Raw genomic sequence first — 20290 nt, 5'->3', positions numbered from 1 at the left:
GGATTCGTCTTAAGCTCCTCTTCCTCCTCTAGTGATGAGGGACCCCCTCAAAGACGCCCCCGTAGAGCAGCTGAGACCCCCCCCCAAATGATTGATCCCGTATGGACCCCACCACCAGACAATTTTGAGCCCCAGGTTCCTGAGTTTTTGGCCATCCCAGGAATCCAATTTGATTCAACAGGTCTCAGAGAAATTGACTTTTTCAAATTATTTTTCTCTGATGATTTTATAAATTTAATGGTGGACCAAAGTAATTTATATGCCCAGCAGTTTATTGCTCAAAACCCCACGTCATCATTTGCTAGGTGGACCCCTGTAGATGCAGTAGAGATGATGACGTTTTGGGGTCTGGTGTTACATATGGGCATAGTAAAAAAGCCAGAAATTAGGCAATATTGGAGTACAGATGTTCTGTACAGCACCCCACTTTACCGTATGGCCATGGCTCGGACTCGTTTTGAGACAATCCTTAAATTTTTACATTACACCGATAATGCACAGTGCCCACCCAGAGATGATCCCACCTTTGACCGGCTATTCAAAGTCAGGCCGGTCATTGATCATTTCAGTGCCAAATTTGCAGAGATGTACATCCCTGAAAAATGTATTTGTATCGACGAGTCCCTTATACATTTTAAAGGAAGGGTTAAATTCCGCCAGTACCTTCCCAATAAGAGGGCAAGGTATGGCATAAAAATGTATAAGCTGTGTGAAAGCACCTCAGGGTACACCCACAGGTTTAGGGTATATGAAGGGGAGGACTCAAGAATTGAACCGCCAGAATGCCCCCCCTCCCTCGTAGGTGTTAGTGGAAAAATTGTCTGGGATTTAGTGCACCCCTTCCTGGATAAAGGTTATCACCTCTATGTGGATAACTTTTACACTAGCATCCCCCTGTTTAAGGCCCTTGGTTCAAGAGGTACAGCAGCTTGCGGTACTGTGCGCAAGAACCAAAGAGGCCTCCCAAAAACGCACGTTGCCCAATTACTGAGAAGGGGTGAAAGCAGGGGAATATGCACCGAAAATATGTTGTTGGTCAAATATAAGGACAAGAGGGATGTCCTTATACTGACAACAATTCATGGAGACAGTACCACCTCCGTCCCTGTACGAGGTACCAGTACCCACACCTCAAAACCTAATTGTATCCTAGATTACAATAAGTACATGGGCGGAGTGGATCTTTCAGATCAGGTACTGAAGCCGTACAGTCCCCTGCGGAAAATAAAAATCTGGTACAAGAAGCTGGCCGTGTATATCATCCAGATGGCACTGTATAACGGTTACGTGCTATTCCGTTCTACCAGCCAAAGGGGGACATTTATGCACTTTTAAGAGGAAGTCATAAAGGGCCTAATATTTGGGAACCAGCAGGCAGAGGGCCCCAGTACTTCTAGTACTGGCCCCCGTATTGTACCAGGGCAGCATTTTCCTAACGAAATCCCCTCCACTGCAAAAAAGGGCAGGACACAAAAAAGGTGCAAAGTTTGCTATAAAAAGGGAATAAGAAAGGATACTATTTTCCACTGTGAAACTTGCCCCGACAAACCCGGCCTATGTATAAAGGAGTGTTTTAAAATATACCACACATCTATGGATTATTAGGTTCATCATTTCACCGTGCTTCGGGGGTCTTGCTAATGCCACATAGCACCTACCATTCATTCCACCACAATCTGAGCTGCAAAATCCAAAAATCACTCCTTCCCTTCTGAGTCCTGCCATGCACCCAACTGGTATTTTTTGGTCACATATGAGGCATTGCCATACTCGGGAGAAATTGGGGCACAGATTTTGGGGTGCTTTTTCTCCTTCATACCTTATGAAAATGAAAAATTTTGAGCCAGAACTGCATTTTTGTGTAAAGAAATGTAATTTTTCATTTTCACAGCCCAGTTGTACCAAAATTGGTGAAACCCCTGGGGGTTTGAAATGTACACTATACCCCTAGATGAATTCCCTGAGGGGTATAGTTTGCAAAATGGGGTCACTTGTGGGGGGGTTCCACTGTATTGGTGCTGTGGGGGTCTTGCTAATGCGACATAGCACCCACCAACATTCCACCAGAATCTGTGCTGCAAAATCCAAATATCACTCCTTCCCTTCTGAGTCCTGCCATTTTTTGGTCACACATGAGGCATTGCCGTACTCGGGAGAAATTGGGGCACAGATTTTGGGGTGCTTTGTCTCCTTCATTCCTTGTGAAAATGAAAAATTTTGAGCCAGAACTGCATTTTTGTGTAAAAAATTTAATTTTTCATTTTCACTGCCCAGTTGTACCACAATTGGTGAAACCCCTGGGGGTTTGAAATGTACACTATACCCCTAGATGAATTCCCTGAGGGTGTAGTTTGCAAAATGGGGTCACTTGTGGGGGGTTCCACTGTATTGGTGCTTCGGGGGTCTTGCTAATGCGACATAGCACCCACCAACATTCCACCAGAATCTGTGCTGCAAAATCTAAATATCACTCCTTCCCTTCTGAGTCCTGCCATTTTTTGGTCACACATGAGGCATTGCCGTACTCGGGAGAAATTGGGGCACAGATTTTGGGGTGCTTTGTCTCCTTCATTCCTTGTGAAAATGAAAAATTTTGAGCCAGAACTGCATTTTTGTGTAAAAAATTTAATTTTTCATTTTCACTGCCCAGTTGTACCACAATTGGTGAAACCCCTGGGGGTTTGAAATGTACACTATACCCCTAGATGAATTCCCTGAGGGTGTAGTTTGCAAAATGGGGTCACTTGTGGGGGGGTTCCACTGTATTGGTGCTTCGGGGGTCTTGCTAATGCGACATAGCACCCACCAACATTCCACCAGAATCTGTGCTGCAAAATCTAAATATCACTCCTTCCCTTCTGAGTCCTGCCATGCACCCAAATGGTATTTTTTGGTCACATGTGAGGCATTGCCGTACTCGTGAGAAATTTGGGCACAGATTTTGGGGTGCTTTGTCTCCTTCATTCCTTGTGAAAATGAAATATTTTGAGTTAGAACTGCATTTTTGTGTAAAAAATTTAATTTTTCATTTTCACTGCCCAGTTGTACCAAAATTGGTGAAACCCCTGGGGGTTTGAAATGTACACTATACCGCTAGATGAATTCCCTGAGGGGTGTAGTTTGCAAAATGGGGTCACTTGTGGGGGGGTTCCACTGTATTGGTGCTTCGGGGGTCTTGCTAATGCGACATAGCACCCACCAACATTCCACCAGAATCTGTGCTGCAAAATCCAAATATCACTCCTTCCCTTCTGAGTCCTGCCATGCACCCAAATGGTATTTTTTAGTCACATGTGAGGCATTGCCGTACTCGTGAGAAATTGGGGCACAGATTTTGGGGTGCTTTGTCTCCTTCATTCCTTGTGAAAATGAAAAATTTTGAGCCAGAACTGCATTTTTGTGTAAAAAATTTAATTTTTCATTTTCACTGCCCAGTTGTACCACAATTGGTGAAACCCCTGGGGGTTTGAAATGTACACTATACCCCTAGATGAATTCCCTGAGGGGTGTAGTTTGCAAAATGGTGTCACTTGTGGGGGGGTTCCACTGTATTGGTGCTTCGGGGGTCTTGCTAATGCGACATAGCACCCACCAACATTCCACCAGAATCTGTGCTGCAAAATCAAAATATCCCTCCTTCCCTTCTGAGTCCTGCCATGCACCCAAATGGTATTTTTTGGTCACATGTGAGGCATTGCCGTACTCGTGAGAAATTGGGGCACAGATTTTGGGGTGCTTTGTCTCCTTCATTCCTTGTGAAAATGAAAAATTTTGAGCCAGAACTGCATTTTTGTGTAAAAAATTTAATTTTTCATTTTCACTGCCCAGTTGTATCAAAATTGGTGAAACCCCTGGGGGTTTGAAATGTACACTATACCCCTAGATGAATTCCCTGAGGGGTGTAGTTTGCAAAATGGGGTCACTTGTGGGGGGGTTCCTAACTTTTAGCATCTTATGGTGCCTAGAAACCTACATGGTGCCTAAAAAATAATCTCATAAAAAGGAGGCTCCAAAATCAAGTAGGTGCTCCTTCTATTATGAAGCCTGTGGTTTGGTCAACGTGCACACTAGGGCCACATATAGGATATTTATGAAAACAAAAGAATTGGGGGAATCAATTTTTAGTCACATTTCTCTAGTAAAATCTACTGTGTTCCTTAGAAAAATGTATTAAAATTGCAAATCTGCAAAAAAATGAAATTTTGAAATTTCACCTACACTTTGTTTTAATTCCTGTGAAACACCTAAAGGGTTAACAAACTTCCAAAATGCTGTTTTGAATACTGTGAGGGGTGCAGTTTTTGAAATGGCATCATTTATGGGGGTGTCTCACATACAAGTCCCTCAAAGTCACATCAGAACTGAACTGGTCCCTAAAAAAATCAGTGTTTGAAATTTTCTTGAAAATTTGAGAATTTGCTATTCATATTTTAAGCCTCCTAGTGTCCAAAAAAATTAAAAGGATGTTGAAATAATGATGGAAACATAAAGTAGACATATTGTCTATGTTAGTTATTAACTATTTTGAGTGGTAAGATTATTTGTCTCACAAGCAGAAAATTTAACATTTTGAAAATTGCTAAATTTTCCATTTTTTTACCGCATTTTGGTATTTTTCACAAAAAAACACAGACTGTATCGACCCAAATTTACCACTAACTTGAAGTACAATGTGTCACGAGAAAACAATCTCAAAATCACTGGGATAAGTAAAAGCAAAAAAAAGTTATCCCCACTTAAGTGATACCTGTCAGATTTGAAAAAAAGGGCTCTGTCAGGAAGGCAAAAACAGGCTGCGGCGGGAAGGGGTTAAGTTTAGTTAATTTAAGGACACCCGACCGACGCGATGCCCGCGATTTAGCCCCAAATCGGGGGCATCGCGTCGGTCGTGGCCGTTATAAGGGGCCGTGACGCGATGCCCGCGATTTCCCATAGACAGTAATGTTAAAAGACACGATGGACCCAATTTCCCATAGACAATAATGTTAAAAGACGCGATGGACCCGATTTCCCATAGACAGCAATGTTAAAATAAAATGACAATGTGAAATTGGCCAATATGGGCATTTCACATTGGATATGTTTTAAAAAAAAATGTTTCATGGCCCCCCACCACCGTTAACGCCACCCCGCTATTGACGCCAACCCGAAGCGTGGCGAGCGCAGCGAGCCCGCGAGGGGCGGCGGTACGCGTCCTCCGACCTTTTCATACCCCTACTATCCACTAGGGCGTGGAGTGAGAATAGAATAGTGTGGCGAGCGCAGCGTGCCACCGAGCCCGAAGCGTGGCGAGCGGACGCGGATACCTTCACAGGTATCCGCGTGCCCTTGCGGGCTTCACAGGTGTCCGCGTCCCCTCGCGGGGCTCGCTGCGCTCGCCACGCTTCGGGCACGGTGGCTCGCTGCGCTCGCCACACTATTCTATTCTCACTCCACGCCCTAGTGGATAGTAGGGGTATGAAAAGGTCGGAGGACGCGTACCGCCGCCCCTCGCGGGCTCGCTGCGCTCGCCACGCTTCGGGTTGGCGTCAATAGCGGGGTGGCGTTAACGGTGGGGGGGGGGGGCCCATGAAACATTTTTTTTTAAAACATATCCAATGTGAAATGCCCATATTGGCCAATTTCACATTGTCATTTTATTTTAACATTGTTGTCTATGGGAAATCGGGTCCATCGCGTCTTTTAACATTACTGTCTATGGGAAATCGGGTCGGAAATCGGGTCCATCGTGCCTTTTAACATTACTGTCTATGGGAAATCGAGGGCATCGCGTCGCGGCTCCTTATAACGGCCACGACCGACGCGATGCCCATGATTTCGGGCGCGATGAAAAAATCGGCAGCCCGGATAACTCACAAGTACACCCAAATCTAATTCTCTCTGCACAAGTTACATCTGCCCCACCCGCAGTGCACATGGTTTTGTCCATCTAAGAAGGATTTTGTCAGAAAGAATGGACTAGAATAACCCCCATAGTACTGTAAAATAATAATGTAAGCTAGGTTTACAAATGGAATGTGTATTAATGGGACTGAAAAGAATACTCATTTGTGTCGCACTGTTCCCGTATTTAATACTGACTATACTTTCAGTTTTCTTGATATAAATGTTGTGTGGATTTAAACAATTTTAGCACCCCAATTAAAAACAATCACCTTTCCTACAGATAATTGCCCACAACTTTCCATCTGGCATATTCCCTTCTGTCAACAGCTGCTGTGTTATACCTCTCCACTGCCATTGCTTCTGATAGTCTTCTTACTTAATAGCACCGGCTGCCAAAGTTCTCTGCAACTTTCTTTTTGTTTACATGCAGTGGAGATTCAATGCAATCAACAAAACTTCTATGAAAGTGGGTACTAGGCTCGGTATTCATCTGAAGATTGTGGACATCAATGATCATGCCCCGGAGTTCAAAAACAAGACTTATTATGTTTCAGTTAATGAAAGCGCTGTGCAAGGTACAGTATTGAAAGACGACTTGATTCGCCATCTGCTCACTGCTGTCGGGTCAGCTCATTTGCTCTCCTCTACTTGCTGCTAATTGCACAGCTATGCACAAATTGCTATGTGATGTAATGGTAATAAACTGTGCCTGTCAGGCCTTTACACCAGTTTATTTACTTATGAAAAAAAAGTTTTTCATTTTTATTTTCGTAATAGCATTCTCTGAATAAATGCCTGGCCTTGTCCAATTTCAATGACATATGGTTGATACTTTGGGGGGATTCCAACTGTCGAAATGTCCCAACAGTCGGAATACTGGGCATTTTTGACTGATCCAACACTAACTACACAGTCAGAATTCAATGTCGAGTGTCGGAAAGTCCATAGATTGTCGGAAATGACAGAGGATTCTCGGAAAATCCATGGCTGTTTCCGACAAAACAGATCTGACTTCAGAAAAAGTCAGCTCTGACACCCTTTATTGCTGTCGTTAATGGCAGCATTGCATAGGTGAGTGCCGATATTTCCCCTGTCGGATTGACACCCCTAGATTGGTTATCAATCGGCATATTAAAAATGATTTTCTGCCTAGGGCCTTGTACCTTTCTCAAACCTTTCCCACTTATGTTCTTTCCATCTGGCTTCTGTATACACAGAAAGTGATGAGGAACTTTGTGTGGGGAGGATGAAGGCAAAGATTCAGACACCCTATATAGATGCAGACATATAGGTAGCCGCCACCTTCCTCACTTTGCATTTACTATCATGCTATTCTCCACAATAGGACTCTAGATTGGAACAAAGAAGTAAGACAAACCCCAGTAGATGCTGCCTTCTGTGATGTTACCTCATGGCTATCATACAGTACTTACCTCTACTAATTAATCCAATGATTACTCCTACTCCCATCTGTTCTACAAACCAGAGGATACTGGAAGATATTGCCTTATTTAGACCTGATCGCATTGTAGTGAATTTCCAGCAGCCAGCGATCAGGTAGACTCCGCCCCACTATAGTGAACTCCTCCCTTGCGAGTTAATGTGTACGCTATATGAATAGATGTGTACAGCTACCAAAGAATTCACAACTGGAATATGTCCATAACCATTCGTTAGACGCTTACCACTGATTGATTTTTCCTTTGGTCACCACTTATGGAAAATGCTTTGTAGCCCCCGATTTACTCAGTGGCTGCGATGAAATCCACCTAGTTGAGGCCATTACTGATGTCACACACCCTTCCCTAAAATGCTTGGGCACCCCTGCATTTTGCTTAGACACGCCAAGTATTTATTCAGCCACTCCTGCGTTTTCCTTGGCACTCCCATTAAACGGCTTGTTACCACCCCCGAACGCCAGCTTCCTGTCAATCACCTTGCGAATAAAAGTAGTAAAAAGTAAAAAAAAAAATAGCAGTATTTCATCTCTGGAAGGTGTCGCCATGCGGATTGAGGCCCAAATGCATGCGCAGTGTATTGATAATCGGAAACTGTTTTATGTTGAACAAGAGCGGTCTAGTACCACATGGCCATCTTTAGCCTTCTCTCGACCCTTTTACCACTCTATCATTCTGAAGTTCAAATTCTTTTTTTCCCTAGTTTTACACCTAAAAATATATTTTTGTCATAGTTTATTGCTGCTATTTGAAATCATATTATTGGGCAGATGTAATAAGCCCTGGACAGTGATAAAATGCAGAGAGATAAAGAACCAACCAATCAGCTCCTAACTGTCATGTTACAGTACATAGCCCTATGTCTACAGACAATCTCATGACCAATTGTTTTTTTACTTGACATTTTGAGGCACACTGGAAAGATAACAACATTTTATTTTACTATTAGAATTACAACTTCCATCTAGATGTGAAAATATATTTATTTTCATAAAATGTTTAACTGTAATTTTGTAATGAATGTTTTCCTTGAGCATAGCATGGGTGCAGAATGTCACAGCTAGACTTGAAAGAGATGTCAGTAAGACAGACATTGATGACATTGATTGTTTTTCTTTTTAATCTTTGGGGTGTGAGTATAAGTTAATTTCTTTCCATGACAATGCGATGTGTCTGTTATAGGTAACACAATCTTTACAATGTTGGCATATGACAAGGATGAAGAGAACAGTCCAAACTCAGTCGTGAGTTATTTCCTACTGTCTCAGACGCCCACAGATCCTAACGTGGAGTTTACCATTGACAAAGAGAAAGGTTTCATCTCATTTAAAGGGTGTCTAAATTATGAGGTATGGGACAGATGCACTATAAAGACTAACAGAGTTTGACTTACAGTACGTTCAAATTGTTATTTCCCATTATATAACCTGTAACAAACTGGCAAAGTATACACTGACTTGAAAGCTCATTCTTAAAAGTTGAATAAATACATTAATACAAGAGATCTGATTTCTCATAGGAAAAAGAGCGTACCAGAACCAATGTATTAAAACGACTTGCTCTTCCATTAAGCCAGGAATGTCCAAAGTCCGGCCCGGGTACCAATTGCGGCCCGTAATGTCACTTCAAGCGGCCTGCAGTCTCCAGCCAGAAGTGGGTGGCTGGAGGCTGATGTGGGATGCACAGCACATGACTCTAGAGGTGGGACCCCGGCGAACGCGCCTTTACCTTGCTGGCTTGCTGTCTGCATTGGTGAGGGGGTGCCGGCTGCCACTGTGAGACGTGTTTGCCGTCTTTCAGATGTGTCCAAATCCTGCTGCTGCAATTATATATCACCCTCCACCGCGATCACAGTGACAGCAGTGTGCGGGAAGGGGAGGGGGGCAGCAAAGGGGAAGCTTGCTCCCGTAATATGCGGAGCAGAGTAGGGCAGCAGCTAGAGCGCAAGTATCTGTCTCCTGCAGGGGAATATACAGTGAAGGGAGGCAGTATGTGTTACATTCAGAGAAGGGTGGGCAGGCTAGGGGACATAGTGAATGGGGGCAGAGTGGGGGGCATACAGTGAATGGGGTACATACCGGGAAGGAGGGGCAGTTTATGGGAATATACAGTGAAAGGGGAAGAATGGGGGACATACAGTGAATGGGGCAGGCTGGGGGACATACAGTGAAGGAGGGGCACACTGGGGGACATACAGTGAATGGGGGCATGCTGGGGGACATACAGTGAATGGGGGCATGCTGGGGAATATACAGTGAATGGGGGCATGCTGGGGGACATACATTGAATGGGGGCATGCTGGAGGACATACAGTGAATGGGCGCACGCTGGGGGACATAGAGTGAATGGGGGCAGGCTGGGGGAAATACAGAGAAAGGGGGTCAGGCAGGGGAATATACAGTGAAGGAGGGGCATGCTGGGGGACATACAGTGAATAGGAGCAGAGTGGGGGGCATACAGTGAATGGTGCAGAGTGAGGGACATACAGTGAATGGGGGCAGAGTGGGGGACATACAGCGAATGGGGGCAGAGGGGCACAGTGGGGGGCATACAGTGAATGAGCAGAGTGGGGGACATACAGTGAATGGGGCAGAGTGGGGGCATACAGTAAATGGGGCAGAGTAGGGGACATACAGTGAATGGGGGCAGAGTGGGGGACCATTCTGATGTGATTAATGGTTCAAAGAATGTCAGGCTGAATGGTCGGCCCCCACACATTTTCACGTCACCATATCTGGCCCTCTTTGCAAAAAGTTTGGACACCCCTGCATTAAGCCGGATCTTTTTTATATTTACGGTCTTCTCTTATCTGCATATTTTAGGATTAAGTATTGGGGTCATGATTGCTACTTTTTTATGCTTTAATGAAATGATAAATCGTACGTTTATTTTTCAATGCATACAATTCATATACAGAGTTCGAGCATTCCATCAAATATTGTGCTATTAAAATATACTTACTGTATACATGCTTTCAAGTACAGCAGTAAATGTATCATTGTACGAAAGCATTCACACATACATATTCATTTAATTGCCTATCACCACTGTGCTGGTATGCATTAGTCATGTATGAATAAATATGTGATTTAAAGTATATTATATAGATATATAAACATGCGCTAGAATCAGTGTATAGAGAAAAAAGGATTAAGAATTTATTTGACATACATATTTAACTGGCCAGTGATAAAAATAGACATTATAAAATCGAATACAGGTTGAGTATCCCGTATCCAAAATGCTCGGGACCAGGAGAATTTTGGATAACGGATTATTCCGTATTTCGGAATATTTTAATATTTCAATGATGTATTTTGAAGTATCTTGCATTTATGCTGTATAAACACATAATATACACACAAATATATTTTATTACCACATAAAATACACACAAATATATTTTAATTGTTCAAAAAACAAGGTTTCAAAACGTGAAACAAAATGTGTGTACTATCTCAGCACTGAATTTGAATGCCAAGCAATCATTGTCTTGCACATATATAGTGCCAGTTACATATCATGTCCCCAGTGATGCTGTTACATATGTCCCCAGTGAGTTTTTAGCAAAAAAAATTTTTTTTTTCACTTTCTGGAATGTCCGTATTTCGGAATAATTCGGATAACGGATATTCGGATACGGGATACTCGACCTGTATATACACAATGATGGTAACTAATTGATAATCTGCTGTGTCCCGGTTGGCTTGATTATATAGGTAGCCGGTGATTAGTTTGAAAAAAACTTTCATGGGACAGTTATATCCAGCTGTGCTCTCCACAGTGTGTCATCAATTATAGTTATTTATGGATACAATTTTCATAGTCCACTGTCTGGCCAGACAGAAAAAATAGGTGACCCAGTGTCTGCTGGTTTGCTGAACATTCAGCCACTGTTAATATGCTAGATTGAAAAAAAGTCAGTACTTGCTTTTTAGGCTGGCAGGTATGGGATCCCGTTTTGGAGCTCCAGAAAGGATAGTGTAGGTAGCATTCAGTTGTATGACGCGTTTCTCCGCCTCTTGTAGGGTGTCCGCGGCTTCCAACCGGGACACAGCAGATTATCAATTAGTAACCATCATTGTGTATACATTTGATTTTATAATGTTTATTTTTATCACTGGCCAGTGAAATATGTATGTCAAATAAATTCTTAAGCCTGATTCTGATTCTAGCGTGTGTTTATATATCTCTATCTTTTTTGTTGTCACTTTGGGAGCTGGCGATTCCCTCTCGCACTGCCTGAACCATATATGTATTAGAGTTTTTTATTTTATTTTATGTAAATTGTATTTTTAATTTCTGTATGGAGTTTGGTACACATTTGTGGATGTTAATAATATGTTGAAACAGAGTTTTGGGTCAACAGTGATAAGCGCCGGTTCTTACCGTGAAGTATATTAGTCTATTTTATGGTACTGTCCATGGATGTGCAATGTTACATACAAAATTAGTACAATAACAGTATATTAGTCCAGTGGAATGGAGCTATGCGGATCATAGGCATTCTGGAAATTGTGCGAATTGTAAGTTTTCCCAATGAACTGGACCATTTTGCAACATGACTTGGACTGGCCAGAAACATACCTCCCAACTTTACCAGGGTTGGAAGTGGGACCTGCTGCGCTAGTATACGCCCCCATACCCTGAGCAGCTGGGAAGCCCCCCAGATCCCCTCCTCGCATTTGCATATGCTGTTCTTTGCATAGTAGCCATGATCACAGGCTCTCCCAAGCAGCCCCAATCCACCCCTCCCTGCAAATGCACATGCTGGACATTGTTGCTTGAGGGTGGGACAGTGGTACAGTGTCCAATTGGCGGGACTGTCCTGTGTAACTGGAACAGTTGCAGAAATGAACACCACTTAGAGATTTCAGAAATCAGTATCTTCCATTTGACCTATGTGCATAAATGTGAACATAAACCAGCATAGAGAATTTGAACAGGGCAGTTGCATCATATAAACTATAGATAGCCCCGATATCCTCTTGCAGTACTTTGCTTTGTGAAATACTGTACCATGAGGGTCATGCCATATATTGTATTTAAGTAATGAGAGGTGACCTGAATGCAATTGTAAGCCAAGCGTCAGTGGCGTAACTATGGTGTGGCAGCCCTGGCTGTGGCTTGGGGGAGCCAGCGGTCTCGGGGCGCACTGAAATATACCTGCTGTCCTGTACGAATACACAGTTTGCTGTCACTTAGCAGTAGTGGGCTGCGGTGGCTGTGTACTGTAGCTGTGTACCGTAGCTGACACCCCCCCCCCCTCCCCAGTCTCCTCGCCTCCTGTGCACCTGTGCCCGCACACACTTCCGCTAGTATCACCTGGTGATGGAAGGCTACAGTATGTCCTTCCTTTTATACCGCATGTGCGGACGTCACTCGCGGGCACCACAAATTTTTTGGCGGGGGAGGTCAATTTAGTAAATTTATAGTTACGCCACTGCCAAGCGTAGTGTAAATAAGTAAGTAAGTTTCATTTATATAGCGCACTTTCTCCAACAGGACTGTGCATGTAGTGGTGATTTTTTTAATACTAAAATGATGAATAAAATCTATATTTTTTCATTATTGATTCACTTTATAAATTAATAAAACCAATTTTAGAGAACGGCTTCCCCATAATGTATTGAACTAATTAAATCTCTTCTTTTTTGCAGAGTTATAAAAATTACAAGCTGGTAATAGAAGGCAGAGACAACGGCGTGGACATACAACAGAGCAGCACCTGTGAGGTCCACGTTACTGTGTTAGACCGTAACACTAATCCACCACAGTGGTCCGAGCCAACTGTACGTATCTAACAGCAGATATAGGGGAGTGGGCTTCTATATCCAGCCCACTTTTTTTCTAATTTGTAAGTGTTGCTTAGATTTGCAGCCTGCTTTGTAGTGTAGTGTGGGCTGCAGAACAGTCATTTTGCCATATTACATTGGCTGTCTAAGATTATATGTTTATGTTGACTGTGTTGACATTCCGGTAACAAAAAAAAATCCACTTTTTCATTGTCGACCTTAACCATGTCGACCTAATGACCCCGTCGACTTTCACTCATGTCGACCTTCACTCATGTCGACCTAAGTGCATGTCAACATAATGTTGTCGACCTAATGCTTGTCGACCATTATGCTGGTGACCTACTGATCCACACCCGTGTCAAGAGATAAAGTACCAACCAATCATCATCTGCAGTAACGACTATTTAACAGGCTATGGCAGGGCTGGCCAAACCGGTCTTCCAGATCTAACAAACATGTTTTCAAACATACAATATGGTGCAGTTATTCTTTACCCACACATTCTTCTGATCCATGGGTGGTTCCATGTTTTCCCAACCACCTGTAGATCTAGATTCTAAAGAATGTGTCGGTTAAGAATGAATGCAGCACATGTTTGAAAATGTGACATTTTGTAATGACTACACCAGTGTACCAGCTAGACCAGGGCTGGGCAATTGCGGCCCTCCAGATGTTGATGAACTACACATCCCAGCATGCCTTGCATCAGTTTCAGCATGGCCACATAGCAAAACTAATGCAAAGCATCCTGGGATGTGTAGTTCATTAACATCTGGAGGGCCGCAATTGCCCAGCCCTGAGCTAGACGGTCTGGAAAACATAAACTGTCAGTAGATCTCAAGGACTGGTTTGGCCACCCCTGGGCTATGAGGTCTCCTGTATCTATTAAGGAATCTATGTACTAAGACTTAGGGAAACCTAGGTAAAGTACCTGTCAACCTAGGTAAAGTACCTGCCATTCAGCTCCTAACTGCCATGTGTTTGAAAAATTAAAGGAGCTGTTGGTTTGTACGTACTTTATTTCTCTCTGACCTCTTGGATACATGTCCCCTAAAATTTGTTAAGGCAATACCAGGGGACAACTTCTGCTGGAGACTTTGAAGATTGCCACAGCTGCAGTGATTTTATTTTTTTTAAAGTGTGCAATGTGGCCCTGTGTTTTGAGGCCCACTGTGCCCAGCGGAAAAGTAGTTCAATAAAAGGTTAATGAACACATATTGCATACGACATTTGTATACTTATGCGTAATTACCATACTAAGAGAATAATCAATGATACCATTCCCAGATTTTTGGTTATAAAGGTGAAAGTATTTCCTTATTACTGTAGCTTGCAACTGTTCTTAAGATATTATATTGTCAAGCAGCCTTTCTGTGAGCTGAACCAGATGGATTTGTAATTTGCCATAAGAACATTACTAACTCTTTTATTAACAAGTGAATTTGTCAAAATAGGTGTAAAAATTGGCAAGCAAACATTTGTATTCATCACAATAACCTGTAAACGTTTACCTTATATAGGAATGAAATCCGATTTTTTACACAATATTTTTTATTTGAATTTATATAACAAATGTTGGTGTATTATAATAAAGCCGCCGTTACATAGTTAGCGTAGTGTTCCTGCCAGAATCAGCGTAGTATTCCTGCGGCCAGCATAGTCAGCATCCCTGTCAGTATCAGCGTTGTGTTCCCGCAGCCAGCGTAGTTAACGTAGTCAGCAACCCACTCAGTAACAGCGTTGTGTTCCCGTAGCCAGCGTACGTAGTCAGTATGTTCGCGGCTAGCCAGAGCTTACGTAGTTAGTGTAGTCAGTCAGCGTTACGCAGTTAGCGTAGTCAGTCAGCACTTATTGACCATTTTAACCTGCCTGATATGACAGGTGTGAATGTTTTCCTGAAACACCACCACTATCCATGTCAGCCAGAAGCGTGGTGAGCGTAGCGAGCCCCGTGAGGGGCCGTGGTACGCGTCCCCCCGACCTGATCATACCCCCACTATCCACATCCGCTTGCCATGCTTCGGGCTCGGTGGCTCGCTGCGCTCGCCACACTTTATAAAATCAACTCCAGGCTGATGTGGATAGTGAGGGTATGTACAGGTCAGGAGGATGCGTACCGCGTCCCATCACGGGGCTCGTTACGCTTGCCACGCTTTGGGCTGACGTGGATAGTGGGGGTTACGCTTGCCACGCTTTGGGCTGACGTGGATAGTGGAGGTTTGACGGCATTTACCAGATTTTGACATGGAGCACTGGCAAATGTGCCCTTTTTTGTGCACGAGACACACGTTCGCCACATCCCATGACCCTGTCCGGATCGGGTACACTTGTGCATATGAGACGCTCACACGTTCAACTAATATGGAGCGCCTCTCTGCCAGCGTCTGCCAGGGTTGGGGATCAGGCCATTCCCGGCGCTGTATGTGAAGCGCGTCCTCCGATGCATCTGCCAGGGCAACCGACCCTGTGGACACCGGCAGCTTTACTCATTACTTTACACTACGCTGACTACATAGCTCTGACTACACCAACTACGTTGCGCGCGCCGGCGCTGTGATAATACACAAGTACCCAAATGTTAGCTACGCTTGCATTTTAAGTGGGTATTTTGCACATTTCTCACAGAAATGTTGGCACTCAAAGGGTATAACATACCTCCTTTTTATAACAGGTTCACAGTTATCTTAAAGGCTGCAGTCTCGAGAACTTTGGTTTGTCTCCCAAAATAGCTGGCTCACCTCTGCATAAACATCAGGCGTACTTTAAAAATATTTACAGACATCTGATTTGTTTTCTCATCTACAGCTTAGTACCAGTATAGCTGAACGTGAAGAGAATGTAACCATTTTGCGACTCGGTGTAACAGATGGAGATACCAAGTTTACCTCTGCATGGAGGGCAGTGTACTCTATTGTGCATGGCGATGATGAAGAAAACTACAAAATCAAGACTGATCCCATAACAAATGAAGGGATTCTTACTGTAGTGAAGGTAAATATACAGAAGTAATATATGTACAGACCAGTACAAGAGTGCATACCATGGGTGACATTCTATGGGATGAGATAAATGCGCATTTTTTTTATCGCACCACTTCAGCCTTTTTAAAATCGCAAGATTGGCCCGTTTTTCGCATATTTAATAAGATGCGAAAAACGGGCCAAATAGTGCGAATAGGTGCGAGGTGGTGCGATGTCTTTAGTCCTGAAAATGTGCGATTTTCATGTCTGAAAATCGCACGTTTGCAGGAAAGCGCAAATTAAAATTAAAAAAAAAATGAGCGCGGGGTCCCCCGCCCGAGCATAACCAGCCCCGGGCTCATTGAGCCGATGCTGGTGACATAAAATCAGGGTCCCCGACAAATAGGGGTCCCCTTGATTTAATGAAACCAGCACCAGGCTCAAGGTCCAGCGCTGGTTCCCAAAATACGGGGGACAAAATGACTAGGGGTCCCCCGTATTTTAAGAACCAGCACCAGACCCAACCAGCCAGCAGGGTAATGCCACAGCCGGGGGACACTTATTATATAAGGTCCCGCGGCCAAAGCATTAACCCCCTGGCTGGTCAGCATGGGCAGGGGTCCTGGGGAAGTGGGGACCCCCCCAAAGAAGGGGTCCCCCCCTCCAGGACTTACCAGCCCATGCTGAAAGTCCAGGGCTGTCCCCGATGCCCCTGGGCGGTGGGCATCGGGCTGATGTAAAGTGTAAAAAAAAGAATATAAAATATTGTTTTCTACTGTAGAACTATGAGTACCAGCAAGCCTACCCCGCATGCTTGGACTTGGAGAACCACAAGTCCCAGCATGCGGGGCATTAAAGGGCCCGCTGGCACTTGTAGTTCTACAGTACAAAAAATAGTGAAATAAAACACACTGACACCCTGAAAAATAAAAGTTTAATACACACATAACACACACACTGATACTTACCTACCTTGAGCCCGTAGGTCGGTCCCTGGATCCTGGGTCCGGGCTCTGGGGCTCCAGGGCAGAAGAGTCCGGTTCCGGGGCCTTGGTCCTGGTTCCGGGGCTGATCCGGGGTTCCGGGGCTCCTGGGCTGAAGAATCCGGGGTCTAGGATCCGAAGTAGTCCACAGGGGTACCTGAGGAAGGAAATCCTACTCACCTGGTCCCCGGCGACGACATCGGCATCCTCTCTGGCAGACGCGCTGCTCCCGGCTGGTACCCGCTCTCGGACTGAAGAGGCGCAGAGATTTTCATCTTCCGCGCCTCTCCTCCGGATGATTCTATTGGCCGCCTAGCGGCCAATCAGGAGCCGACTTTCTCGGCTCCTGATTGGCCGCTAGGCGGCCAATGGAATCATTCTGAGAAGAGGCGCGGAAGATGAAACATCTCTGCGCCTCTTCAGTCCGAGAGCGGGTACCAGCCGGGAGCAGCGCGTCTGCCGGAGAGGATGCCGATGTCGTCGCCGGGGACCAGGTGAGTAGGATTTCCTTCCTCAGGTACCCCTGTGGACTACTTCGGATCCTGGACCCCGGATTCTTCAGCCCAGGAGCCCCGGAACCCCGGACCAGCCCCGGAACCAGGACCAAGGCCCCGGAACCGGACTCTTCTGCCCTGGAGCCCCGGAGCCCGGACCCAGGATCCAGGGACCGACCTACGGGCTCAAGGTAGGTAAGTATCAGTGTGTGTGTTATGTGTGTATTAAACTTTTATTTTTCAGGGTGTCAGTGTGTTTTATTTCACTATTTTTGTACTGTAGAACTACAAGTACCAGCGGGCCCTTTAATGCCCCGCATGCTGGGACTTGTGGTTCTCCAAGTCCCAGCATGCGGGGTAGGCTTGCTGGGACTCATAGTTCTACAGTAGAAAACAATAGTTTATATTCTTTTTTTTACACTTTACATCAGCCCGATGCCCACCGCCCAGGGGCATCGGGGACAGCCCCGGACTTTCAGCATGGGCTGGTAAGTCCTGGAGGGGGGGGGACCCCTTCTTTGGGCGGGTCCCCACTTCCCCAGGACCCCTGCCCATGCTGCCCAGCCAGGGGGTTAATGCTTTGGCCGCGGTACCTTATATAATAAGTGTCCCCCGGCTGTGGCATTACCCTGCTGGCTGGTTGGGTCTGGTGCTGGTTCTTAAAATACGGGGGACCCCTAGTCATTTTGTCCCCCGTATTTTGGGAACCAGCGCCGGACCTTGAGCCTGGTGCTGGTTTCATTAAATCAAGGGGACCCCTATTTGTCGGGGACCCTGATTTTATGTCACCAGCACCGGCTCAATGAGCCCGGGGCTGGTTATGCTCGGGCGGGGGACCCCGCGCTCGTTTTTTTTTTTAATTTTAACTGTTTAATTTTTTTTTTACACCAGAACCCTGCACAGAACATTGCGATCTGTGCAGGGTTCTGGCTAATTCGCCCATCAGAACCTGGTCTGATTTTTGGGCGAATTATAGACACACTTTATACAAATCGCATACCATTAAATATGCGATTTGTATACTTTTTCATGTGAAAACATCTGGATGCGATGTGCTGCGAAAAGCAACCATCGCATTTCCAGTGTGTCCAACTTGTTGGCAAAAATCGCACTTTTTTCACATTTTCGCAGCTCATTAATTATGCAAAAATGGGAAAAAATGCGATTTCGGCCGTTTTTGCGAAAGTAATCGCAAAAGTCTATTTATCTCATTCCATAGAATGTCACCCCATATGTACTGTACTGCAACATGAGCGTTGTCTACTGAAACATTTCACACTGGTTAGTTAATGTTTCATAACGCTCTCTTCTGACTTAGTTAAGTGACTCAAGAACATGTTTGTTTGCAAAAAGTCTTCGTTTTTAGTGGCCTTATATCTCGTTTACATTTCACAAAATGGTTGTTTGTGAATTTTTTTTATATGTAAAAGCAAAATATTAGTCTCTTCCTCACCTCCACCCGATACATTTCCTATCACGTTTCACTCCAACTAATCATCTCCATCTGTTCCTCCCTCTAGACAAGCTGATTAGTCATCCCATTAGCAAAAGCATGCATATATTTATTTCCATCGACACACAGTCAGAGCGCATATATTTCCTCTAGCTACGCCTGTCTGAGTAGTCTAAGCCTAATCCATGCTATTCTGCAGTGATGTCTGTGCTGTACCGTAAGTGCCTACTCTCCCCAATTAGGGATCTATCTCCTAACCTTTAGAGGGAGCAGACAATGCTGCCCAGAGAGCATCCAGTTGCCACAAGAAGACATGGTATGTATCATAGCATCAAGCCCCCATGCTTAAGCGCCTAGTGAGATGCTTAACTGGGGAACCCCTGAACAGAGTCCTGATGGGGAATGGGTAAGTATACTTAACTTCTTCCCCTACCTCCTAACCCTCACTACTTGCAGCCTAACCCTAACCCTTCCCCCGCCGCCAAGATTAAACCTCCTCATTAGTGCCTAACCCTAAGTTCCCCCTAGTGCATACACCTTACCCCTCCCCCCGCACCTAATGATTTCTTACAATCCGGACGCTGGCTGTCGGGAACCTAACATCGCCATATCCACTGATGTTGGGATTCTAGTGCCGGTATTGTGTCCTGCAGTTGGGATACCAGTGCTGGTATTTCAACCACCGACATCCCACCGACATCCCAATTGTTGCCATGCTTTTGGTCGTGTGTCGATTATTTGGGAGTGCCGCCGGTGGAACACACATATATATATATATATATATATATATATATATATATATATATATATATATATATATATATATATATATATATATATATAACATGTGTGTGTGTATATATATATATATATATATATATATATATATTAGGGCGGAGTGAAAAAACTGAAATTGAGAAATTCAAAATCGGCTAGTGTGGAAAAGTTGTGACTTGACCTGAATAAGAAACGTGCAAAAGCATTTTGATCTGAGTCAACATCTTCTGTTCTGGCAAGAGGCCTGAAGTTTAACTTTTTTGGTGAAAATGACGAAAACTATGAAGATGCTCCAATCTAGTTAAAACTATGTCAGGATGTCTTAGAGTGGTTCATTAATATACTTTAGCTTAGTAAAAGAGAGTACAAGCTTTTCCTAGTGCAAAGTGACTGACTTTGGTGGGAGAAAAAATCCCTAATAATTGACCTATTTTCATGGTCACAATTGTGAATATTGTGTGTTTTCTCCTGAACGTGTTTAT

General features: G+C 44.3%; 1 protein-coding gene across 1 annotated transcript in view; it reads left to right on the top strand.

Moving 5' to 3' along the window:
• Positions 1 to 20290, top strand: part of LOC146009631 (cadherin-like protein 26) — a 151774-nt gene that overhangs the window by 79268 nt on the left and 52216 nt on the right. Inside the window, exons 6-10 of the mRNA XM_083150082.1 lie at positions 6317 to 6461; positions 8526 to 8692; positions 13004 to 13135; positions 15098 to 15102; positions 15952 to 16132. Coding sequence (XP_083006208.1) covers positions 6317 to 6461; positions 8526 to 8692; positions 13004 to 13135; positions 15098 to 15102; positions 15952 to 16132 — 630 coding nt within the window. The remainder of the gene's footprint in view (positions 1 to 6316; positions 6462 to 8525; positions 8693 to 13003; positions 13136 to 15097; positions 15103 to 15951; positions 16133 to 20290) is intronic.

The sequence above is a fragment of the Crinia signifera genome, chromosome 6, assembly GCF_055691185.1.
Source record: "Crinia signifera chromosome 6, ASM5569118v1, whole genome shotgun sequence".
Taxonomy (NCBI): domain Eukaryota; kingdom Metazoa; phylum Chordata; class Amphibia; order Anura; family Myobatrachidae; genus Crinia; species Crinia signifera.
The sequence above is the reverse complement of the archived record's forward strand: the minus strand, read 5'-3'. Positions and strand labels throughout refer to the sequence as shown.